The sequence below is a fragment of the Phoca vitulina genome, unplaced genomic scaffold (genome assembly GCF_004348235.1).
Source record: "Phoca vitulina isolate PV1807 unplaced genomic scaffold, GSC_HSeal_1.0 scaffold57, whole genome shotgun sequence".
NCBI classification, from domain to species: Eukaryota; Metazoa; Chordata; class Mammalia; order Carnivora; family Phocidae; genus Phoca; species Phoca vitulina.
In genome coordinates this window covers 679254-704809 of record NW_022589760.1, presented here as the reverse complement: position 1 = coordinate 704809, position 25556 = coordinate 679254, and the positions used below count along the sequence as shown (strand labels likewise).

At 44.6% G+C, this 25556-nt stretch overlaps 2 protein-coding genes across 2 annotated transcripts in view; both read right to left on the bottom strand.

Moving 5' to 3' along the window:
• Positions 1–460: 460 nt before the first annotated feature.
• Positions 461–3466, bottom strand: TIMM8A (translocase of inner mitochondrial membrane 8A). The gene is made up of 2 exons (XM_032390091.1): positions 3235–3466; positions 461–1521 (listed from the first exon to the last, which is right to left on the bottom strand). The coding sequence occupies exons 1-2, from the start codon at positions 3364–3366 to the stop codon at positions 1360–1362; spliced, it is 294 nt and encodes a 97-aa protein (XP_032245982.1). The 5' UTR covers positions 3367–3466; the 3' UTR covers positions 461–1359.
• Positions 3467–4156: 690 nt separating this feature from the next.
• Positions 4157–25556, bottom strand: part of BTK (Bruton tyrosine kinase) — a 31963-nt gene continuing 10563 nt past the window's right edge. The window contains exons 4-19 of the mRNA XM_032390007.1: positions 23209–23277; positions 21547–21628; positions 15215–15343; positions 14860–14927; positions 13504–13691; positions 13023–13085; positions 12387–12441; positions 12095–12174; positions 11801–11928; positions 10899–10973; positions 10243–10414; positions 9509–9725; positions 8397–8461; positions 7676–7794; positions 6988–7145; positions 4157–4659 (exon numbers count right to left, since the gene is read on the bottom strand). Coding sequence (XP_032245898.1) covers positions 4588–4659; positions 6988–7145; positions 7676–7794; positions 8397–8461; positions 9509–9725; positions 10243–10414; positions 10899–10973; positions 11801–11928; positions 12095–12174; positions 12387–12441; positions 13023–13085; positions 13504–13691; positions 14860–14927; positions 15215–15343; positions 21547–21628; positions 23209–23277 — 1740 coding nt within the window. The 3' untranslated portion in view covers positions 4157–4587. The remainder of the gene's footprint in view (positions 4660–6987; positions 7146–7675; positions 7795–8396; positions 8462–9508; positions 9726–10242; positions 10415–10898; positions 10974–11800; positions 11929–12094; positions 12175–12386; positions 12442–13022; positions 13086–13503; positions 13692–14859; positions 14928–15214; positions 15344–21546; positions 21629–23208; positions 23278–25556) is intronic.

Sequence of the window (25556 nt, the reverse complement as noted above, 5' to 3'; positions counted from 1 at the left end):
CAGAAAAATCACTTAAACTTTCGTAAATTTTTTCACCAGGATTTAAAAAAAAAAATTCCTTGTGGTACCTATATGGTGGAAAGCTAAAAGGACTTGAGGCTTCTAGAAATGTGTATTTCCCCAACCTTCAGGGATCAGAACTAGAGGCTCCCAACACATAGTTCCATGTTAGGTCTACACTCCAGTCTACTAGCATCTGAAGTTGGGAGGGGAATCCAGTCATTATAACCTCATCCACTCCACTCAGGGAGCTGTCAGCACTGAATCCCTTCCCTCCCCATCTCATCTCAAGGTTCTCCTTTCTCACAAAAAGGTCAGACAAGACATCCCTGGAATACCGTGCTGTTCCCTGCACAGATCAAGTACCCAGACAGGCTACACTTCAGTCTTGGAACCAGCCTACACCAAATCTCTCCAGGGTGCAGGTGATAACCAGAATAGAAAGCCTTCTGAATCAGAGTTGAATTTTGTAGAAGCCTTTATTTCAGTGATCAAAAGAATGCAATAAATGGAGTCTACACTGATTAACATTAGGCATGCACCTCTACCTGAAACTGCTGTTAGTTTTTGCCTGGCCTAAATCTTTATAACCTATTTAGGCACATCTTTGAATTTTTCGGACCCTGATATACAGGGTAAGTAAGCTTCTTCCTTATGGCAGTTTAGTAATGAGAATTATGCTCACTGACTAGATTCCTTTGTAACTAAAGGCCTCTAGACACTCAGGCTACCTGTGCTACCTCAAGACCATACCTTATACATTAAAGAAAATCACAGCATAAGGGAGGGAGAGAATCTAGAAAGCTGAGTGTATTGTATGAACATCCCATAGATTTTTTTCCAGCACTGATAGTCAAAACACTAGTTAAGGAGGCCTATAGTTAAGTACCAAATTACTCTTCTCCCACTGCTTCCCTTTCTGAGAGACACAAAGATGTATATCCAATCTCCCCAGAAATCTGAAATGAATCCACACAAATGACAGATTTGTGTGGTCCCACAATCAAATTATAGAAAGCAGTTCCACTATCAAAATTATAGGAAGCAGTTAATGGGACTTTGAGAAAGCACAGTCCCACATACAGTAATATGCATCTAGTAGAGTTTTCCATTCATCTGTCAATTGTTTTCACAAGATTAGCATTAAAAAACACAATCAAGTACACATATGACCCTCAAAACCCACCCCCCCACACACACACACACAAAAATGGTCTTTGTTCATTCTCAGATGACAGGATGTCCCAAGAGTGACAAAGGTGGGAGCCAATTCCCCCATAGCCTTTTCTTCTTCAACTATCCCATCAACCGCTCTTCATTCTTGAACTACCTTCCTTTTCCAAAGAGGTAATGCTGAGATCAGTCAGAAAGGCTTTCTGAGAAAACTGGCTTGGATTTCTGGGTCTGTTCCAGTCGATTCAAGATGAATTGGCTTGTATCAATGAAGCGCTCAACACAGTTCACAAAACAGGCCTCAGCCCGACTGTCCAACTTTGGCCCAGGCTTGTCCATGCACTTCTCCTGCTCAGGACAAGATACAGAAACACAAAGAGAACTTGAGAAAAAATTCGGGGTGGGGGAGGGAGGGAAAGCTAACTTCTTGTTATTTATAGGAAAAACTTGACCTAAAAACAGTATCTGATATGTTACTATTTCACATTGGCATGTGGCAAGCAGTTACATTAAATTCTCACAACAACCTTACAAAACAGACACTATCATTAATCCTCATTTTACAAAGAGGGAAACCGTGGCAGAGATATTTTGCCCAAAGTTATTGGAACAGAAAATGGTGGAGCTATTATAGAGCAAAAAAAAGGGGGGGGGGGCACCTGGGTAGCTCAGTCATTAAGCATCTGCCTTCGGCTCAGGTCATGATCCCAGGGTCCTGGGATCGAGCCGAGCGGGGAGTCCGCTTCTCCCTCTCCCACTCCCCCTGCTTGTGTTCCCTCTCTAGCTCTCTCTCTCTGTCAAATAAATAAATAAAATCTTTTTAAAAAAAGGGAGGGGGGAGCAAAATACAAGTGGAGTAACCTTTCACTGAATCTGGTTATAACTCCACAATGTTGCCACCATTAAATGCCTTTAGAGTAACTGCAGGGGAAAAAGGGTGAAAGAATAAATCGCGTGACACCCTAAAACCTACCAAAGAAAAAAAGGAATTTATTACCCAGGATTCTATAACCTTGTCTACTTAAGCCAGAAGTTCTTGAATACTCTCAAGATGAATGGAAAATTGTACGAATTTTCCTAAAGGGCCCACGGCTTACAGATTCTTAAAGGAGTCCTTAACCACACCCGCTTCTGGCCAAAGAATCATAGATTTTTTTTTTTTTAAAGAATCAAAGCACCAAGGAGTACAGAGGTAAGCATCTGTTAGGGTCAGAGTCCAGCAATACCATAGGTTTATGTGAAAGGGACTACGGAACTGATGACTGTATATAGTTCAAGTAAGTGGTTCAAATGAATTTTGTTCGTTATTCTCTGCTGTGTACACAAGCCTCAGACTCGCCACTTCCAAGGAAAATTATCCTTAGCCTCTAAATCCTGAGGGTTTTTTTTTTCTTTCACAAGGCATGGCGGTTATGCTGTCCTTGGCAGCCAGAGAACACTTTGATCCCCAGCTGCAAATGCTTCCGCCCTTTTGCCAAAGTCCCCTCACAGAGCATACTCAATTCCTCAACCTTCAAACCTGAAAGAGCTTGGTATTACACAACAATCCAACACGAAAGCAAGTGTGTGTGTGGGGGGGAGGGAGATTACGCCACTTTTACAGTTAGTGGGCTAGAGCCACTCATTTCTCACGGGCAACAGCAACTGGGTAATCCAGGTAAACCCTGAGAAGTCCAGGAACAGGAGACTCACTCCCTGGGAATCGGCGCTCAAAAAAAAAAAAAAAAAAATTCTCAGTATTGGTGGCTCTCAACAGTCTTGGTGACCAGCACTAGGCAGCTTCAACCTCAGGTGCCTAAAGTGCTGCTTGGGACAGGGGCAAAAGTCGGCTGTGATCCCCAGTCCTCGGCACCAACAAAGCCAAGGTCTGGGGTGAGAGTCCCCCGAGAAGCGGAGTCACCTTTTCTACCTTCCGGCTTGATCTGAGAAACCTGAAGAAACCAAGGGGATGCTAACCGGTCCTCCCGCTCCCCGAATCCCGGACGTCCTGGGGAGTCCCGCCGGGCAAGGGCAGGGGGGGAAGCAGGTACAGTGGCCAGGTCCCAGCCCCAGGCTCCTTACCCAACAAAGTTCCGTCATCTGGTGCACCAGTTGCTGGAAGCGTTGCTTCTGAGTCTCCACCTCGATGAAATGTTGCAGCTGTGGGTCCACCGAGCCCAAACCCGCCGCGGACGAAGACGAGGAGGAATCCATCCCAGCGCCGCCACGCGTGCCGAGACGAACTCCGCACCAACTCACCGACCTTCACGTGTCTCCGCCACGGAACCGGAACCACAACCTGCCGTCTCTGGGCCCGCCCTGTGAGCGCACTGCGCCGGCGTGCGGCCCCGGGCGCGACCCCGCCCCCCCACTCCGCATCCCCTCCCGTCCCGCCCCCCCCGCCGCTCCTCCCAGCCGCCGGTGCGCCCCGCTCCCGCCAGCGACCCCGCAGCAGCGCCCCACGTGAGCCCTGAGGCCTCGGGGCTTGCAGCCCAGTGCTGCGGCGCTGACAAGACGTTATTCCCAAAAGAAAGGGAAAAAAGTAAAAAAGGAAGTTACTTAACACCACGTGGCCGGTTTCCGGCCGGCCCAACAGCCCCGCCCCTGCCCACTTCCAAATTGGCCCGCGCTTTTCCCGCTGCGATGCTGGTGCTTTCTTGGCCCAGACTGCTTGGCCCGTCTCTTAGCCATCCGGTTTTCTTTGAGGGTGTTTTGCCTCCTGATGGAGGAGAAAGAGGCTCCGATAGAATTTGTCCCCAACTTTCAGATTCATTCCGGTAATATTACATGCCCGCTGTGTGCCAGGCACTGGTGCTTTGCTTGTGAGTTTGTCTCTGACTCAGAGCCAGAATTTTCCAAGAGCCAGAGGGGTTAAATTGCTGAGGATCTTGAGTTCTCAAAGTAGGAATATGCCAAACCAATGCCACACAACAGTTTTCTGGAACACTGAGATAGGGCGCTCCAGGGAGGTTGCATGATTAATCGAGATAGCAAGAAAACTTCATGCTTTCCAGTAATTTTATTTGATCAAAACACCCTCCCCTCCCATTTTTATGACACCATTTTATTCTTGCCAAATTCTGCCTCCCTCCCCCCAAGCTCTAATGCCTACCCAAAGAGCTGTTGGACCCCTTGTCAGGCTATTTACACCCCTCCCTCCCCCAAACTTTCCATCCCAAATTCAGTCTGTCTTAATACTCCTGGAAAATTGTCTCTCTGAGGACAATACCAGGCACAATAATTCCTTGGTTTTTGCTCAGAAGGTACTATCTCAGAGAATCAAAGAAGAGAGTCATTCCTAGATGTAGAGAGGGGCCTTTGTGTACTCATTGAGAGCACAAGGCTCCAGGGCCTGTAAGCCTGGGAATTCCTCCGAAGAAGTGAAATTGGGGCTTGTGGAGAAGAGGAATGGAACCAAGAAGCTTATTGGTGAGCTCAGGATTCTTCATCCATGACATCTAGGATGTTGCTCAGAAGAATTTTGAAAGTGGGACGTTCCTCTGCTTTCTAAAACCAAAGAAAAAGCAGGATGTTACAGTGGGCTAGAATCCAGAATTCAAGGGAAATGCAATGAGTAAGCAGAAATGTTTATTAAGTATATACTATATGCCCTGTAGCATACCCTGTCAATTACACACACACACACACACACACACACACACACACACAAGAAAGAAAAAGGAAAAGAAATTAAAGTGCTCCATGAAGTCCTTGTTCACTTTTCATCTTTAGTAACCCAGGTTATTAATGTGATGAGGACAATTTGCAAATTAAACTGGCAAACACTGATTAAAAACTGAGGGCGAATTCATTACAGACTTGTATACCAGTACATCATTATTTTGGATCCTCAAATGAAAAATGGCTAACTAAACAAGTTTAAATGTCTGCCAGAATTGAAATCTTGTAAACTTTCAAACACTGTTTTATCATACCGTAGCCAAAGTTTTACAGAGGAATTAACATCTCAAGACCATGGGCTGCATCACTGAACAGGGATCCCGAGCACCTGGGACATTTTATTACCACTGTCTGGCCTCTAGACTAAGGCCCTTTGTGACAGCCATGATCCATAAACCCCTAGGGTTTTACTAAACATACTGTGAAAACTGGACCAAGACTATCCCTCAGGCCCCTGCCCATGAGTCTATGAATGAACATTAGGGATAACAGATACAAGGAAGTCAAGCAAGAACTTTGTATTTATTTATGGTAACAAATCTCCAGACGGAGTTTAGATTTAAAAATGTAACAAGCCAGAGGACACCTGGGTGGTTCAGTTGGTTAAGAGCCTGCCTTCAGCTCAGGTCATGATCCCAGGGTCCTGGGCTTGAGCCCCACATCAGTCTTCCTGCTCAGTGGGAAGTCTGCTTCTCTCTCTCTCTCTCTCTCTCTCTTTCCCTCTGCCCCTCCCCACTGCTTGTTCTCTCTCTCTCTCAAATAAATAAAATCTTTAAAATAAAATCATCAATTTCTTGTTCCTTTGAATCAGTGGTTCTTAAACCTAGCTGAGTATCAGAATTTCTTGGGAAGTTTAAAAGGACATTTCTGGGTTCTGCTTCAGACATACCTAATTGGAATCTCTGAGGATAAGGCCCAGTCATTTGCAGTTTTAAGAGTTCCCCAGGGATTCTGATATGCACCCAGTTTCAAGAGTATTACTTTAGGGCGCCTGGGTGGCTCAGTTCGTTAAGCGACTGCCTTCGGCTCAGGTCATGATCCTGGAGTCCCGGGATCGAGTCCCGCATCGGGCTCCCTGCTCGGCAGGGAGTCTGCTTCTCCCTCTGACTCTCCTCCCTCTCATGCTCTCTGTCTCTCATTCTCTCTCTCTCAAATAAATAAAATCTTTAAAAAAAAAAAAAAAGAGTATTACTTTAAACGGGCTGTGGAGAAAGGGCCTGTCTGAAATAGTTAAACTAGCGGAGTGAGGGTGTCCTAGTTGGGAGGGAGCACAGTCAGTCCCCCTTAATCCTGCGTGGCACAGGCGAGAGAAGGGAAATGGTTGTCCCTTTCTCCACACTTCCTCTGTGACCTCAGTTATTTGTTGAAGGGAAAGGAGCCATGCTCTGATCCAAGTCCCCACTTTTCAGCCCCCCAAGAGGGCTCCAGATTCACATATGTGCTTGTTGGACACCATCCTGCTCTGTTTCTAGCACTGCAGCATTCATTTCCTACTAGAGATTTCGGTTGCCAAATTAAGGTTGCCAAGGACCTACCGAAAAGTGGAGAAAGCACCTCTGAAAGAACCCAAGGTGAGAGCAATAAAACATTTTAGTAATAGTGGGACAGGCTCCCTGTTTTCAAAATACCACATCTACCCACATAACCCGTGATGCACCCCATTTAAAAAAAAAAAAAAATGACCACGACCTATTTTAGTTCCCTTTCAGGAGGGTTTTTTTTTTTTTTTTAATTCCAGTTAGGATCACAGCCAAAAAAGATTGGCAGTTAGTTAGTCTAATAGAAGAAAGGGCTAATGACTTCCAAAGGAATGAACATACATTTTAATGGCTTTTCTTTTGAAGTGTCCATACATTTGGCCGAATGCCTCTAGCTGCCTGCTTATGCTAGGCGACACGGCCCCACCGCATCCCCTCCCCCTGAAGCTGAGTTGGTAATGGGGTCTGCTGAGGATACTCTAGTGGGAACTAGATGAGCCTGGGAAAGCCTCCGGCCATGAAAGGACTGGGGTACAGGTGGGGTCCCAGGATGTGTGTGGCTATCTGTGTGCCCAGCTGCCACACGGCCGGGGAGAGTGGGGCCTGGGGGCCTGGCTGGCTAAATGGGAAAGGAGGCTCAAGGAAATAATTTGAGAGGTCCCCCCAAAACACTTACCTCATGCCAGCAGCTGTACATGATGGTATATACCCTCTCTGAAGCTAGATGAGGTCTATAGAGACGTAGGCCTTGGGCAATGTGCTCAGCAGTTTCACTGTTAGTAAATCTTTCATATGGCATCTTCCCCAGAGAGTAAATCTCCCACATCAAAACCCCTAGGAAATGAAAAAAATGCAGTAAGTCGATTTGCAGTCTCTTTGGGTAGTTGGGCTCCTTGTCTTCCTAGATCAACCTCAAATACTAGATTTCAGCTGATTCCCCACTCTGTGAATTTTACATTTTTGTCCAAACTTCTGCTCTCGTACTGACCATGCTGGAGGGTAGTCAGGGTTGGACTGGACAATTAGCTCCTCTGGAGTGAGACAGCCTCTTATTTGTCTTTGTAATTAGAGGGTCTGGCAGCATCCCTTGGTACATAATCAGTATTCAGAAGCTGTGGAATACTGAACAAATTGTTTGTTCCTCTCAATATATTGTAAGTTCCAAGAAGGCAGGGATCATGTCTAGGTTACTCTTTTTATCCTCAGGAACCCCTGTGGTGCCTGACAATAGCAAGCACTTCCTAAGGGTTAGGGGAAGGAAAACAACACATCATAATCTCTCTGTGCAGGTTGCAAAGTGTCAATTTCCCCATTGCATTCCTCTTCCTTTGAGCTGTATAATCTGTGTAATTCCCTCCACTTACCAAAAGCCCAGATGTCAGATTTGCTGCTGAACTTGCTATACATAAGGACTTCGGGTGGAGACCACCGGACTGGAAACTTGGAGCCTACTGAGCTTGTATATTCATCATCCAGGACATACCTGCCGAGGGGTCAGGACTTGTTACTGTTACAATTTTGGAGAGCTTGACATTTACTTACATTTTCTTGACACAGTTGCAGGTGCCGAGGAAATACATGCTTGCAGGCCCCCCGGTGTCTTTTACAAATGTTACTTTTAGTGTATTCCTGTTTTCGTATCTGATTTAGCTTTCCTCATTGACGATATGGTTACGGCAAAGATGACGTGAAATAACATCTATTAGGTACTCCCCTCCTCTTCTCTGTCCCCCTCTCTGTTTTATCCTTCCTTCTGTGCTGCCCTTGCCAGTGGGAATTAGACTGATTAGGAAAGAAGGAGGCATGGGGGGGGGGGGGGGCAAAGACAACAGGATTAACAGATCAAGATAAGGTATTGGGGAATCTTAGCTTTAAAAAGACGGAGGGAGAAAGGCGAGGAGAGGGATATTACAATAAAACAAAAGGAGGAAGAATTCAGAGAAAGAAAAGGGATAGAAAGAGAGTGGAAAAGACTAGAATGAGGGGGAAAACAGAAAGGGAGAGGATTCAAACCAATAATGCTGCCTCATGTTTGTACTGTGCTATTTTTACTTTTAGAGGGAAAGATGAAAAAGGCACACCCACCTGGAGAGGCCGAAGTCAGATACTTTAACAACTCCTTGATCATTTACCAAACAGTTTCGAGCCGCCTGTAATACAACAGTTACCAGTGAGACTCTGTCCCCAGCACACAGGTTAAAGGCACCAAGCTTCTGCCCACCAGGGGAATGAAGCCAGGGAAGCCTCATCTCTTTCAACTCAAGAGACACTTTCCCACCCAGCAGGAGTCAGGTGATGCCACTGAGAAACTCGGATGCATTTCCACTACATCTAAAGCGACCTGATGTATAGACAGAAGTAAAGCATCGGAGGGCATGCAGGATGATCTCATTCACACCGACGATTCCCTGACACCCCGTCCTCTACTGAATTGCTGAGAGAATGAGGGAGAACCCAAGGCAAGTGTGTTTTGTTTTGTTGTGTTTGCTTTCCTGCCAGTGGGGCTAAGACAATTTGAGCCTTGGCCTGGCTGCCATAGACAGGGGCACAAAACTCCGAGGCCTCTAGAGGCCAGGCAGCCAAACTGATAGAGGGAAGTGGGGTGGGTAGATTACAGGAAAATGCAGAGCATGCCCTTTGGTCCGAAGGAGGTGAGCTGCTCCCCAGCTCCAGGGGACCGTTAGCATGGCCTGTGAGAATGAGCCTGATGTTTCAGGGTGGCCAAGATTGTCAAGAGAGGCTGGAAATTCAGTTTTTTCAGATGTGTTTTTCAGTGTTTGCTAGCTAATATATAACATTGAAAAAAACAACAACAACAACGAATGTTACCCACAGACCCCCAGGATATGACTCTGATGTAACCAAGTGATGACTCTGTGCCAGGAGCAGCCCCATTGGGAGGCGGGGTTGCCCTTCTGTCCTGAGTGGGGGACCCCACCATTTCCTTGTTGCCGTAGGGGGCTAGGCATGAGTCACGGCTCTAGCTTCCATCATGGCGCGACTTGTAGCGTTGAGGCTGGAGATCCTCGACTGGCTGACCACTGGGGCACGGGCTCACCTAACTCTCAATGTTTTCTGGATAAAACTGAAATGATGGTCCCGGCCACCCTCCTCATCCAGGTATGATCTATCTTTCTTCCGCTGTTGCTTCTACCCCCTCAGTCCTCGGTCCCAGGCCAATCCTTCTGAGGTCCTACCAGGTCCCGGTGAAGGAATTGCTTTGACTCCAGGTATTCCATGGCTTCGCAGACATCCTTGCACATCTCCAGCAGCTGCTGAGTCTGGAAGCGGTTGCGCATTTCCCTCAGGTAGTTCAGGAGGCAGCCATTGGCCATGTACTCGGTGATGATGAAGATGGGGCGCTGTTTGGTGCAGACGCCATACAACTGTACCAGCTTCTCATGGGAAAGATTCCTACGGGAGAAGCAACAAACCAGTCCTCCCTCTCTGGCTCTCCATACCAATGAGAAGGGGCTGGAGAGGAAAGGGGTTGGTCTGGAAGTAGAGCATCAGATAAGGGCCCATGATAACAAGTTGAGCTTCCTCCTTCCCACCCTGAACCCCAAAAGTGCCTACTATGTGAGGGCGGGCAGGGATACGGAGCCCAAACAGAACAGAAAATAAGCTCAGGGCCGACTTAACACTAAGGTTAGTCAGAATCCGTCTTCCCTTTGAAAGTCCCATTTTTCATGTTTATCCCCAAATGCTACTGAGGTAGTACACACCCAAGACCAACACTGTTATCCACCAATATCTAAGGCAGAGAAATGGTTACCTTAGCAGTTAGTACTCCCGCCAATCAAAGATTGACCTCAGGCCCTGGTCCCAAATCTCTCTCACTCTAAGTCACCTTAAGCCACAGTGGAAACTGTCCTGGTAATTCCTAGACTCCAGCAACTGGGTTGAGGGTTGAGTTTGGGCTGTAACTCACATCATGACTTTGGCTTCTTCAATGAACTCATCCTCGGACATGGAGCCTTCTTTGATCATCTTGATGGCCACGTCGTACTGGCCTCTCCATTTCCCATACTTCACTACCCCAAACTGTCCAGTCCCCAGCTCCTTCAAGAAGGTCAGGTCCTTTGGATCGATTTCCCATGATCCTATAACAACAAAGCCTTGATATGATTTTTTGGGGAATCGTGTATGTGTAATTCCTACAATAGATAAGAATCCCTACTGGGGGTAGAAATAGGCAAGCTGTAAAAGGGAAATGCTCAGGAGTACTAATCTATCTTTGCTCAGGTAAATCTCAGGGACGGGGTGGTTACTGGTTGGAGGAATTGGCATTTTAGGTGCCAGGCAGCCATAAAGAAAGGAGAAACTAGACAACCCCTTAAAATCCCTTCATGATTATGTTTTTTTTAATCACACAATTAAAAAATAATCCCTTTATGAATCTGTGTGTTTGCAGTCCCAGTAGGAGCCACCAGAGGGAGAAAAAGTACTAAATAACTTGTTTGGCCCTGACTTAATCTTCCTTGAGGCGGTTGGTGCGGAACAGTGTGCTGCAAGGTCTAGTTGGGTCTGCCAAAGTGGTCCTTGTCACTGGCCCATCCACCCTACCCTAGAGAAATAAGCAGTTACCGTAACCCAGGCCCGCAGTGGAAGGTGCATTCTTGTTTTGTTGAGACACTGGATATTTGAGCCTAGATATGAGCCCTGAAACATACAGAGGAGAGGGTCATGCTGCTGGAGCAGCGTAGGAGGTGGGCTGCTGCACACAGCCTCACGTAAAGCCTGACACTTCTCACAGTCATCTTTCCGATACAGTTTGAATCCCAGGGGATCTCCACGAACCCCAATGTTTCCGGAAGCTTCTCCTCTCACAAAAGAATTTTCAGAAGGAAAAAAAAGACAGAAAATACTCATTGAAATACACTCCCCAACTAAATATATCCCCACCTCCCAACCCAGGCTTAGCTCACATCCAACTTCTGCTTTTGACACTGCAGAGTGTCATTGGGACCCCCTAAAATGACGGCCTTGAGACTGCCTTGCGTGGAGGTAGCAGATAGCAGCAAGTCTTCTGAGTGAAGCTTATCCCATGTCTTCATGCCCTCACCAATCTCCAGGTTTTCAAATGTCCACCCTACTTAGACGCTGTCTTCGGGTATTGTCCAACCTGTATGTTCTTTGAGGGCAAGGACCTTGACTGATAATTTCACTGTGTTCTCCTCCAGTACCAAGAAAATTGCTGTGTTTACAGTAGGACCTCAACGAGTACTTGCTCATTTGTTAATTACCAGGATCTTCTATGTCTTTCCTGAGCACTGAGCATCAGTCACCCGATAAGAAGTCACTCCCTACCGGCTGTAAAGTGGGCCTTTGACCGCCTCTTTACTTGATCTCGCCCTGGCATCATTGGGGTTCTCTTTCACCAAATTTGCCCTGCCCTATGAGGCTTTTTCTTCCCCTCACCGCCTTGTCCCAAATTGCCTCTCCTGGTTCTTGTCACATCCTTTTTCTCTGGTGCCCCTGATACTCACCGGCAGAGTTATGCTGATGGTAGTTGATGAGCTCAGGGATGGTGCTAAAAAGGTGCTTCTCTGCCAGGTAATACTGGCTCTGAGGTGTGGAGCAGACAACGTAATGGCGGATCACCCCTTGAGGGTCCCTGAAGAAGTGGAGGCTGAGTCAGTGACTTGGGAACAAGGGTCAGCAGGACGCAAGAAGTAAAGTGAGATGAATTTTGAGTGTTAAGGGGCAGAGACAGTAGGAGGGGCCCACCATGAAAATACCTCTGTCCGTTGTCCCCAGGGCCTTGAAACAGTAACACTCACCCTGTTGATTTAGCAAACACAGACACAGTGTATTTTCCAGCTTTGCTGGAGTCTCTGACAATGAAACCTCCTTCTTTCCCCTGAAACGATGAAAAAGAAGCCAACTTTAAGGAGGAAGTGGCACTCACACCTGCATTCCACCTGCCCAAACTTGAGAGAAAAATTGAAGCCCTAATTTTACTGCCCTTCCATAAAATGGCAGTCTTGACACCTCCTTGCCTTGAGGTGACAGAGAGCAGCAAGCCCTCGCTTGTGCAAGGAGAATGCCGTTTGCCTGTGGTCACACCCTTACCTCTTGCTTTAGCAGTTGCTCAGCTTGACTCCGGGTCATGTGTTTGGAATACCACCTGTAAAGGGAGAATGCTTCAGTGGCTCTTAGGCCGTGGTGTTAGCAGCTTAGAGGTCAGAGCGCCTTCCACAGTTCATCTATGCCAGTGGTTCAGTCAGCTCACTCAACTCCTTATTGAGTACCTATCGTATGCATAGCACCCTGCATCCCTTTCCCAGAGCCTGGTTGGAAATGAAGAGGAGAGGACAAAAGGCAGGTGGCAGAGGGGTGCTGGGACAGGATCAGGGACAGGGCACCCAAGGACAATCCATTTCCACGATTAGGGAGAAAGGACAGTGACAGAAGTTTGACATTTTCACCCTTGTAAATGTTTCCTATCCAGTTGTCAAATCCTTTTCTTTGAGTGGCTCTTCTGGATTTGGGGGGGAGGGCATGGTGACCTCTCCAGCTCTCATAAGCAAAGGGTGTTTGGTGTGAGGATAAGACAGAGCTACTAACTTAGGGTGGTAGCATCATCTGACCCCATTGGCACTGACTTTAGTAAATATCTTGAAATAAATGTATTGAAAGTATAAACATGTATACCCTATCTTCGGTTCCTCTGGGAAGACTGTGTGCTAGGCACATAAGCATACTCACTCATACATTTCTATGGAGTCTTCTGCTTCGGTGACATAGTTACTAGGGATGTAGCCTTCCTGTCTGTAGAGGAGACAATTTGTTAGATCATCCAGCACTTCTCATCCTTGGGGGTGGAGACAGATTCATAGGCCTGCATCTCTGAGCTCAGAACCAATCTCAAATGGAGATCTATAAGCCACGCCCCTCCCTCAAAGAAGACCATGTCACTGATGCATGGCTAGGCCAGTGAAGCGTGTAGCTTCTGCGCATGTGGCACTGATTACATGTGCATGACAACATATGGGCCAGACCCTACTGGCTCAGAGATGTGGCCACGAGGAGAGCACTCTGGGAAATATTTGGCAGGACAGCATATTCCCTTTGGGGTGGGAAAAACAATTGCTGATTGGGATACTGAGTAGGGGAATTACGCTGCATGCTTCTGCACACGTGTGGAGAGGGTGGGCAGAAAGTTCCAGAAGAGCTGGAGTGGACTCACCCATTTTTATCCCGCGCTCTCCACCAGGGTAAGTTGCTCTCCTCCAGGATAAAATACTCGTCACCCTTTCGTAGCTGCAGATCATTTGCATTCATTGGCATGTAATCATAAAGGGCTACAACCTTTTTCAGCTCACTCGCAGAGACAGGTGCTGCTGTTGGCTCAGGGGGCAGTGGCTTTTTCAAGATCTGTGTTGTTGGGGAAAAAAGTAGGGGTGTTTGGCTAGATATCAAGCACCCTCCTCTTCTCCCCCAACTCTCTGGCTTACTAGAGACACCAGTCTAACCTAAATCAGGCATTTAAAAAAAAAAAGGTTTATTCAGCATTCATTCAACGATTCTCAAGTATCTATGCTGGGCTCTCAGCCTGGAGTGCACATCCGAATCATCTAGAGAGCGGTTAACAATCCCAGGCAGTTTCCTATACCAGTTATGTCAAAATCTCTGGGGGTGGGGCCCAAAGCATCAATATTTTTAAAGCTTCCTGGACAAAAACCATGAACAGCCACGATCAGGAAACCTTGGCACTAAACTAGTACATGGATCTACTAAGTGGCTCTGAATCTTGGTTTCCTTGTTTTAAAATGAGCATAATAACGCCTGCTTACTTACAAAATATGAGAAAGTGCTCTTTAGACTTCAAAAAGTAACCAAAAAAATCAATTTTTAAAATACTATATTAGTGGTAGAATCAAGTATTGGATATATGGGTGTTTACTGTGAAATTCTTACAACTTTGTATTTGAAAATATTTTTCATTTTAAAAAACCCGGTCTTTGTTTCATTTTAAACAGGTGATTGGATTAAATTGTTGCCAAGAACTTCCTAATAGCCCTCTATCTTACCGCTGAAGAGTGGTAAGATTTGTCCTTTTTAGGACAAATCCCATTTCTCCACAAGAACACCAATGAACACTGCCAAGTCCCATGGGAGTTCTGAGACTGGTGTGTTTTCAGGGTGTGACTGGAAGGTTCTTTCTTTTTTTTTTTAATTTCTATTTTTTTTAAGATTGTATTTATTTGACAGAGAGAGACACAGCAAGAGAGGGAACACAAGCAGGGGGAGTGGGAGAGGGAGACGCAGGCTTCCCGCAGAGCAGGGAGCCCGATGCGGGGCTCGATCCCAGGACCCTGGGATCGTGACCTGAGCCGAAGGCAGACGCTTAACAACTGAGCCACCCAGGCGCCCCTCTTTTTTTTTTTAATTTAAATTTTATTTTTTAAGTAATCTCTCTGCCCAACATGGGGCTTGAACTCACAACCCCAAGATCAAGAGTCACACGCTCTACTGACTGAGCCAGCCAAGCACCCGTGTAAGTTTCTATTTAAGTAGTATCTGCACCAATTTTCCTGTATACCTGGTCCTCCTCCGGCGTGGGAGGAAGGGGCTTTTTTGTCTTTCTGTGCGAACTCCCAGGTTTTAAGCCTGCAAAGTAAGAAACCAGTGTTGATATAGAATGCGTCTTAGGAAAGGGCCCAGGGACAGGTTTGATCAGGGGCTTAGCTTTTGTATACAGTGCCTTTAGGAAAGTTAGGAAAAGTCTGAGTGCATACAGCCCTGTGCCAAGTCACACGGTTTGGAGAGCAGAGCGCCAGTGGGATGTCAGCCCCAACCTATCCCCTTCCCCAGGCCCCTTTGTGCATTGGCCAACCCTTTAAAGAGTGACCGATAGAATCAAAAGAGGGAGGAATTATACTGATCAGATCTCTTACTTCCATTCCTGTTCTCCAAAATTTGGCAGCCCATCGCGTTTTTGGCTGTCTGAGAGCAGCAGAGATACTGCCCATCGATCCAGAAGCAAGGGTGGTATTTCTGTACCAGATCACTGTTGTACCGGATGACTGTAGCAGGGAGAAAAGAGAGAAAGAGATCACATCTGACATTCTGAAGAATCCACCATTTGCATGTTTTCCTCTTTGACTAAGGTTAGTGGTGAGCTTCGAACAACTGCCCCTTCCTCTCCCACCCGAAGAAAGCAGGCAACAGAACCAGTTAGCTCACATCCCTGGCCCTGGGAAGTTCTTGTGCAGTTCTCTGCAGTGGGCTGTCATGATGACTATCTCCTGACTACCAAGATAAGCATATCTGATGTCGCCAGAGCCCAAGAGAAAAAAAAAAGAAAAAAAAAAATATATATATAGAATAGTTTGTTTTCCCAGTAACCATTTCAATCTTCTTGTAAGGCAAAGTGTTGATTATGGTGTTCTTTCCCAGATACAGGAAACAATGTGCCCAAGCCAAACTCTCACTCCAGTTCTCAGCACACCAATGTCCCAGCTACCTGAGTGATCTTTTAGAGATATTTGCTTTCGTGAGAATGTCTGCGTCAGGCTTTCAGTGTTGAGAGAATAGTCAACAGAATGGCACTCAGGAGCAAATGAAGTGATTCTGCTTCTAGCATAAACATGGTTCCATTCTTCCTAGGGCCTCTGAGGTGGGTTGAGCTCATTGTGGGAGATGAACACAGCACCTCCATTTCCTTCACAGAGTCATGAGGCTCAAACGGTCTCCCAGAAGTCAGAGTACTTTGTAAAGAATAGAGTGGTTTGCAGATAGGAGGAATTGGTATCACTTGTTTTAATACTGTGGCATCTCAAGAATCTTAGCACGAACTCAATTAGACAAGTCATCCTGGGATCGTGTTGTCAGATAACAGAGAAGCAAAGACAACTGAAATAACTGACAACAGCTAGCATTGGGGCAAAAAGACCTCAACCAGTCTAAGAATATGCACATTTGAGGGGCACCTGGGTGGCTCAATCCGTTACGCATCAGCCTTTCGGCTCAGATCATGATCCCAGAGTCCTGAGGTCGGGCTCCTTGCTCAGTGGGGAGTCTGCTTCTCCCTCTCTCTCTGCCCCTCCCCCCGCTCATGCTCCCTCTCTCTCTCTCTCTCTCAAATAAATAAATAAAAAATCTTTAAAAAAAAGAAATGTACCTACACATTTCAGTGTTTACTGTTAAGAGGAAGCCCACATAACTTTTTTAAAAGATAAAAACAAGGCACAACTTTCCTCTATAGAGACCAACTCAAGTTCTTAAGAGCTTGCTAGTCACACTCCATTCACTTAAGACTTTGGGGGAAGCCTAGAAGCTTCTGGTGGCCAGGTGCATTTTACAGGCAAATGAACAAAAGTGCTGTTTTTTTTTTTTTAAAGTGCTATTTTGATGCTTTTCTAAACATGGATTTGAAGACTTCTAACCACTAGTCCCCTGCCCACCCTAACCCCTTACTTTCTCAGCACTCCCCTTCACCATCATACCAAGCACAGGGTGGTAGGAGCTATTCAGATGGAGGTACAAGCTATAAGGGGCTGCACTGTCTGTAGAGAATTTTATTTTATTTTATTTTAAAGATTTTAAAGATTTTTATTTATTTATTTGAGAGAGAGAGTGAGAGAGAGCATGAGGGGGGGAGGGGCAGTGGGAGAGGGAGAAGCAGACTCTCTGCTGAGCATGGAGCCTGATGACAAGGGGCTCCACATGGGGCTTGATCCCAGATTCCAGGAACCTGAAGGCAGACACTTAACCGACTGAGCCGTCTATAGAGGCGCCCATCTATAGAGGATTTTAAAACAATAATAAAACCAACCAAAAGTCTGTCTTTTATTATTACCAGGCACTGGCAATTCTGAACAACGTTCCAGATACCAGCCAGGACTGATTGCTCTCCCTACCTCCACTTTCTGCCCCTCCTTCCCCTCACCATTATTCTTCACCCAGGGAATTTGAAGACCCTCCGGTGCAGGCCTAGACCCTGGTAGACCTGCCAAGAATTTTTAATCAACACCCGACTGCTCTGCTAAACTAAGCTATGCTAATATGCTAACGGGGGCACATAGTGCTTTCTGCCCTCTCTACCTCCAGCGGATCCTAAGGAGCTCACCCAATGTTCCCAAATACTGCCTGCCTCTTAAAAGACCCCGTGAAGATGACCCCCTTTCTTTTGTTGGCCAATTTGGTATTTCCAGAGCTGGTATTTCCAGCTACTTAGGAGAGAATCGCAGAAGTAGAGTGTCTGTTATGGACTAAATGTTTGTGTGTCCCCCCCGCCCCAAAATGCATATGATAAAGCCCTCAAGGTAATAGTATTAGGAGATGGAGACTTAGGGAGGTGATTAGGTCACAAGAGCAGAGCCCTCATGATGGGAGTAGTGCCTTTATAAGAAGAGACTTGAGAGAGATTCTCTCTGTCTCTCTTTGCCATATGAGAAAGGAGCCATTCTGCAAGCCAGGCAGATAGTTCTCACCAGAAACCAAATCCACTGGCACATTCATCTTGAACGCCCCGCTTCCAGAACTGTGATAAATCAATAGTTGTTGTTTAAGCCACCTGCTCTATGGTATTTTTTTTTATTATTATTACAGCCCGAGCTGACCACACAGTGTCCAAGGGAGAGGACCAGGAAAGACTACTGCACCAATGCATAGGGCCAGTCCTGTCTGGGAGGCACTAATGGTTGGTGCACACTCTCCAAGTCCTGGATGGCTGCTCTCTCATATTCATATTTATCAGGATAATATCTAAAACTCTGTTTCAGGCACGCATGAAGTATTCCTCCCTATATTGGTTGTTGGAGTTTTGCCAATGCCCCCTCTTTCTTTTGTTGTTGGTGAGCTCAGGCCTTTTGCTTATTTTTGACATTGCAATTAGGAGATGATCTACAGAGCTTGACCAAACAAAGATTCTAAAGCGAATGCAGACACGTATTGGTGGTGCTATACCATTAAAGTGTGCACTGCCGTGTTCGGGGACATGGAAGAAGAGAGCCCACCGCAAAGGCCTCGGGGTGCAACCGTTGCATAGAAAGTGCCACTGAAAAAAGATGGCGGCTGGATATGGGGTACCTGAGGCCCTACTTTTATTTATTTTTATTTTTATTTTTTAAAAAATTTTAAAGATTTTATTTATTTAATTGGACAGAGACAGAGAGAGCACAAGCGGGGGGAGCGGCAGGCAGAGGGAGAGGGAGAAGCAGACTCCCCGCTGAGCAGGGAGCCCGATGCCGGACTTGATCCCAGGACCCTGGGATCATGACCTGAGCTGAAAGCAGCCGCTTCAGCGACTGAGCCACCCAGGTGTCCCGGGGCCTTACTTTTAAATTGAGGTATAACTTAGGGGCGCCTGGGTGGCTCGGTCGTTAAGCGTCTGCCTTCGGCTCAGGTCATGATCCCAGGGTCCTGGAATCGAGCCCCGCATCGGGCTCCCTGCTCCGCGGGAAGCCTGCTTCTCCGAACTCTCCCACTCCCCCTGCTTGTGTTCCCTCTCTCGCTGTGTCTCTCTCTGTCAAATAAATAAATAAAATCTTTAAAAAAAATAAATTGAGGTATCACTTACATATAATAAAGTGCGCGATCTGAGGCATACAACTAGCCACGTTTGTCGACAACCGTTTGACCACCACTCGGATCCAGCACCAGAGAAGACTCCCTCATGTACTTTCATAGCCAGTACCCCTGCAGAGGTAGCCAGGACCCTGATGAAGTCCCCTTCTCGTGCTAGTGATTTTTAGTTGGTGCATTTCATCCTACAGCGGGGTAACTTATCCCTAGAGTAGGATTCTGTGCCTGCTAGATTATTTCACAATTCGCATTGCCAGCACCTGGGGCTGTTCTGGGATTGTTAGGACTTGCCCCTAAATCTCCCAGCAACTGTGGGTATCTGTTGCAAGGTGCTTCCTTTCTGGGTCATGTGTGAGCCCAAGCAGGTTCAACAAGACATACACCCAGGTCTAGAACAACTGGAAATGAAATGCCTTCAGTAAAATGCCAGAAGAGAAGGCAGAATTGCACCTTAACCCACACTATCCATCCGCACTAATAACCCACTTGAAATGGTGGTGTTTTCTATTTGTTTTGGCTTTATTTTTACTGTTGTAATTTTACTTGCCCAGTGAACTTTAATACTAGTGCATAACCAGCCTTATAAGTTTGCCATTTGAGTCAGTAAACCAAGTTTACAAGCTGGATATTCTTATCCTCTGTCACTGCTCATACCTTGAATGTAGTGGGCACTCTAGAAGTATTTGCTAGGCTAATCTATGACTGGTTTTGAAATCAGTCGTTTAAGTGCAAAGGAGTTACTAACTTGCACATGTCACATTTTTTTTTTTCCTTTTCTGGTTCTCCCTCAGTATGTCCCACCTTCCCCTATTTCCAAACTAAATCCTAGCTGTCCATCAACATGGAGCCCAACCACCCTTGGTGGTTGTTTACCCTTACAGAAAAATCTGTTAACACAACTATTGGTCCCTTTCTGTGTGCAAGGCACTGCATGAGGCACTGTGGAGAGAACCAAGGAAGTGCAAATATACATGCCCTCTGTGTGCTCGTTTTGTCCCCCTAGGGCTAAAGCAAGCCTCTTACCTCAAAACATGCCAAGAACTGGCTTTGTGGTACAAGATATCACTGATTTGCAATCTCAACATGGCCTTACTCTAGAATAGCTTGCAGCCAACTACAGGTGTAATTTCTGGACTTGAGACCAAAGCAGCATGACACTATGCAATAAGCTTAGGCTCTGGAGTCCTACAGACGTAGGGATCTGGCAAAGATCCAGGCTTCACCTCTCAGCGTGCCCATGAGTGTGACCATGAGCGGGTTACTGAACCTCTTGGAACCTCAGTTCCCTCATCTGTAAATAGGGGAATGATACATACTTCATAAGCTTATCGTGAGGATTAAAAACTGGTACATTCGAAACACTTGGCACAGAGCCTGGAACATACCGAGTGCTCATTCAGTGTTAGCTATTACCATTGTTTTTACCCCAAGGTTGCTGTGAGAATTAAATGAGATAATAAACATAAGGTATCTAGCTCGTTGTCTGGCACATAGCAAGAATTCAATAAATGACCCCTTTCTTCCTCTCTCCTCTCCTCTTTCAGCTTGAAAGATTTGGTGATTTTTATTTTGGCCAATCAGACTTGCACTCAAGGGAGTGAATAAGGGTGGTACAGTGAGCCACCGAATATCAGAATCTAAATGTTAAGACAAAGGGCTGTCATGCAATAACCCAACCATGCTGTTATCAGTCTGCCATCCTTCCTGTTTCTCTAGGCAGCCTTTCCTGATGTCAACTCAACCAGTTAATCTCTCAGTCACTTGACATGTGGCTATATATACACACAAATAGGTCTGCATGCATCCTGTGCTGCAAGCCTTTAGAGTTCAAGTTTATCTGAGCACATTGTATGGTCTATGTCAGCTGCTGAAACTGTTCAAGTTTAAGTCCTCACAAAACAGGGAACATGAACTAGTTCCTTAGAAAATATTTACCCATAATGAAAAGATGTACAGTGCTTTCCTGTACAGTGTTTCAGAGTTTTCTACGTGCTTTCACATACATTACCTCATTGGATCGTTAGGACAGCCCTGGAGGTAGGTGTGGCAGGCATCATTATTATTTCTATTTCAGAAGAAAACGCTAAGCCTCAGAAGAATCTTGTTAGCCTACTTGCCAGAGGTCACCCAGCTTATTTGTGGTAGAAGAGGGCTTGGAAGAAGCTTCTCCACACTGACTTCAAGCACTCTCATGATCATCTAATTTTTGGAACTAGGTATTTTATACTTACGAGTTGAAATATTGCAATGACCATTGAATAACCCAACACACCACCCTTGTAATTGGTGTAAAGAGTGGGACTGTTTTATAGATAGGGAAATAGAGGTGCCTACAATTGCAGAATTGCACCAGAGAGATCGTGGTGGAACTGGGTTGAAACTCTTAGTCTAGCACGTTATCTCTTATTCATATAATGGAATATGAAACTCAATCGTATCACTAACATTAGAGAAAATGCAATCTATCATCCTTCCTCCTTGTCGTCCTCCTCTCCGCCCTCCTCTCGTTCCTTCCTTCCCTTCTACCTCTGCTCTTTCTTCTCACCTCCCTCCTTCCATCCATTCTTCTTTTCCCTCTCCTTTTCTCCCTTCCTCCCTCCATCTCTCTCTCTCCTTCCTTTCTTCTCTCTCTCTTTTTCTCCCTCCCCACTTTCTTCCCTTCTTTCTTTGGAAACTAGTTTATTTTCCAAATAATTCTCACCATTTTTGAGTTGGTGAATCCAACGCTTTCTCAGTTCTTCAGTTGGGGAGAAGACATAAAGAGGTCCTTCATCATACACAACCTGAAGCAATGGACACACAGACTTCAGCAGTTAGGATTCAGAAAAAAGGAGAAAGTCTTCGAAGGAACTAATCTTCAGCTACAACGTTGTATATTCATAGTGGAAAACAAAGAAAGGTAGGGTCTTCCGTTGGCGGTGGAGCTGGGGTCATGTGAACTATCTGAAAAATTCCTGAACAATTCACATCCAGGGTTGTAGGACTTAGAAGCACTTAGCTTTTTAGATAGTCCTAGATCCTCTTGACTTGTGTTTCAATTTGTGTGTAAACTTAGTTCATAATATTTCCCCCAGCCTTGGTGGAGACAGGATTTGTGTTTATTCAACAAAGAATATTTTATGACCTTATTAAACCTTGAGTTTGTGTAGAAGAGAAACTGAAGTAATGATTTGTATAACTTAAGTCTTGTTTAGTACATATGGATTATTCACTTGGATAATATGAAGCAAAATTTTAACTCATGGCTAATTTTTCTCCTACTGCCTAGTGGCCTCCCCTTGCCAAAATTAACCAAGTTTGGAACCACGAAAGAGTAAAGTATATATTTACTTCAAAAAAAGTAAAGTATATTTTAAGCATTGTCATCAGATCAAACAGGCAGTATTTTTTGAACACTTTACATGTACAAGGCATTGTGTTAGGTGTTCCGGAGGTGCGTGAGACATGTGGTTCCAATCCTCACAGACTTAACAGACATTACATAGTGGATTCTGAAATCAAATGTAAACTAATTTGAATTATCTGTTATTTAGCATTACCCACTAGCCCAGCCAAACAACATCATCTGGTTGAAAGACAATAGTAAAAACTATGTCTAAAATACTCCTCCTTCACAGGTTTTGTGAACTTTGATACAGTCAGGGATATGAGCAAGATCCTTGCACATTTTTCTTTTTGCTTGTTAGTTTTGCTGTGCTCATAAATCCATGACAGAAAGCCCCCTCCCCTGAGACTTTCCACTTCCTTTTCTGGCTTTCACTGTTTGCAGAGGCTGCTATATTCACAACATGTGACCTACAGAGTTTTCAGGACCCAAGCAAACCACGTTGAAGACTGAATCTGAAGCTCTTGCTCTCCTTCATGGATTACAATACATCTTTGAAACAGATGTCTATGTGGCTCTTCAGTTATTTCAGACTAGAATAGAATTTAGGTTTATGTGTAAGTCTAATAAGCCTTCCCCATACCGAACTTCCTAATAACTACTCCTTCCCTCCCCTTTTCTGTCTTTTCAACCCACATGACCACCATTAGACAGATAGGCAGAACCAGAAGGAAGTGAAATGGTCACTCAACAGAGCATCTTTCTCAATGCAGTTACTATAGACAAGACACACCATAATAGAGTTACTGCCATTATGGATTCGCTTTGAGGTGTAGGGACTAAAAGGTACTATGTTAAATTGGGAAAATAGAAAAGCTAACACTCTTAGCCCATGTCAGTCTCATTTCTCACTTCAGCTTCCTTGTCCACCTCAAATTCTGTTCACTGGGACCAAGTATTCTTCACTGTGCCCTGCACCCCAACTCTAATTATTACATTACAGGGACCTTTGAGAGCTGATGAGAGAAAATACCTTACCTGGAAGGGGTAAGGGAACCTTTCAATGATTGAAATCTGCTCCATTTCACTGGACTCTTCACCCCTTCTCTGCAATGAAAGATGAAAGCATATGCCGCTGTAGAAAACAGTGTGGAGATTCCTCAAAAAGTTACAAATAGAGCTACCTTACAACCCAGCAATCTCACTACTGGGTATTTACCCCAAAGAACACAAAAACACTAATTTGAAGGGATATGTGCACCCCAATATTTACAGGAACATTACTTACAATAGCCGAGATATGGAAGCAGCCCAAGTGTCCATCAATTAATGAATGGATAAAGAAGATGCGGTATATGTATACAATGGAATGTTATTTAGCCATTAAAAAGAATGAAATCTTGCCATTTGCGATGACATGGATGGAGCTAGAAAGTATCATGCTAAGCGAAGTAAGTCAGACAGAGAAAGACAAATACCATGTGATTTCACTCACATATGGAATTTAAGAAACAAAACAAACAAGCAAAGGAAAAAAATGAGAGAGTCAAAGCAAGAATCAGATTTTTGAGTATAGAGAACAAGCTGATGGTTACCAGAGGGGAGGTGGGTTGGGGATTGGGTGATGGGAATTAAGGAGTGCACTTGGGATGAGTGCTAGGTGATGTATGGAAGTGTTGAATTACTATATTGTACACCTGAAACTAATATAACACTGCATGTTAACAAACTAGAATTAAAATAAAAACTTAAAAAAAGAAAGCCTAGTTATTGGTTGATGCATTGTTCTTTTTTTGGATTTCCTTAGGTACTGGGAGTCTTTTGCAGTCACTCCAGAAGAATTTCCTGCATAGACAATGCTAATGATTACAGATTGCTTCCTTTAACCCAGTAGGGACACATATCCATAGGATCCAGCACATACATGTTCAAAAAAACCTCAGGCATTTCAAACCATCGAGGAAAGGGAGGTTACTCAATCAGTGGTGGTGGGACAAATATTTAACCACTAATTTGGGTGTGGGGGGGGGGCAGTTAGGTGGCTATTTCACGCCATACATCAAAGTAAATTCTGGATGGATTCAAAAGCTTAAAAAAAATGGAACTATGAGTTGACAGAGAAAAAACACAAGTGACTGTATATATAATCTTATGGGAGACAAGACTTCCCACTAAACGCTAGAAGTTAGACTCATTAAGAAAAAGATGAACTAATTTGATGACATAGCTTTTAAGACCCAGAATGGTAAAAATGAGCAAGTAAAAAAACACCATAAACAAAGTTCAAAGATAAACAAAAAACTGGGGAAAATATTTTCAACATGTATTACAGTTAAGGATTGATACTCATAATATATCAAGATCTCTTAAAAAGTACTAGCAGTAAGGTAAACATTTCAATGGAAAAAATGGGCAAAAAAATGAACAGGCAATTCAAAAACAGAAAAATGTAAATGAACCGTAAGACATATAAACGTTCAACCTTATGAGTAACAAAAAATTGAAAAATAAGTCAGCAATGAAATACCACTTTTCTTGGCTGTCAAATTAACAAACATTTAAAGTATCTGGTATTGGAAAGAATGTAGAGAAATAGAGATACTCTCATACATAGCTTGTAGGAGTATATGAAATTTAAATTACACTGCTAGAAAATAAAATAGAATAAAAAGATAAACATAACAAAATTGTGCAGATTTAATAAAGAGAAGAACAACATTTTACTTCTAGGAAGTTATTATAAGGAAAAGAATAGCAAAAGTTCATAAAGGTGTATGCAAGGATGTTCTCAACATAGTTATAATATCAAGTTGGAAACAAATGTGTAGTAATAGGAGATTGGTTGAACAAATTGGAATATATTCATAATAGAGACTACCACACAGCCATTAAAATCATGTTATTAAAGAGTATCTATTGTCATGGGAAAAGTTTCCATATATTGTTAAATTGAAAAATTAGATTACAAAGCAAGATGTGTAGTATGATTCTATGTTTTATTTTTTATTTTTTTTTAAGATTTTATTTATTTATTTGACAGAGAGATAGAAAGCACAAGCAGGCAGAGTGGCAGGCAGAGGGAGAGGGAGAAGCAGACTCCCTGCCGAGCAGGGAGCCCGATGGCGGGGCTCTATCCCAGAACTCTGGGACCATGACCTGAGCCGAAGGCAGACGCTTAACCGACTGAGCCACCCAGGCGCCCCTGATTCTATGTTTTAAATATATAACATAGGGGCGCCTGGCACACTCAGTCAGAAGAGCACATGACTCTTGATCTCAGGGTCCTGAGTTTGAGTCCTACACTGGGTGTAGAGATACTTAAATAAATAACATTTTTAAGGATTTATTTCTTTATTTTAGAGAGAAAGGAAGAGAGAGTGCGAGTG

Coding starts and splice junctions, on each gene's coding strand:
- TIMM8A (XM_032390091.1), bottom strand. CDS start 3,366: ATGGATTCCTCCTCGTCTTCGTCCGCGGCGGGTTTGGGCTCGGTGGAC. Junction 1,522..3,234: donor AGATGACGGAACTTTGTTGG/GTAAGGAGCCTG, acceptor TGTCCTGAGCAG/GAGAAGTGCATGGACAAGCC.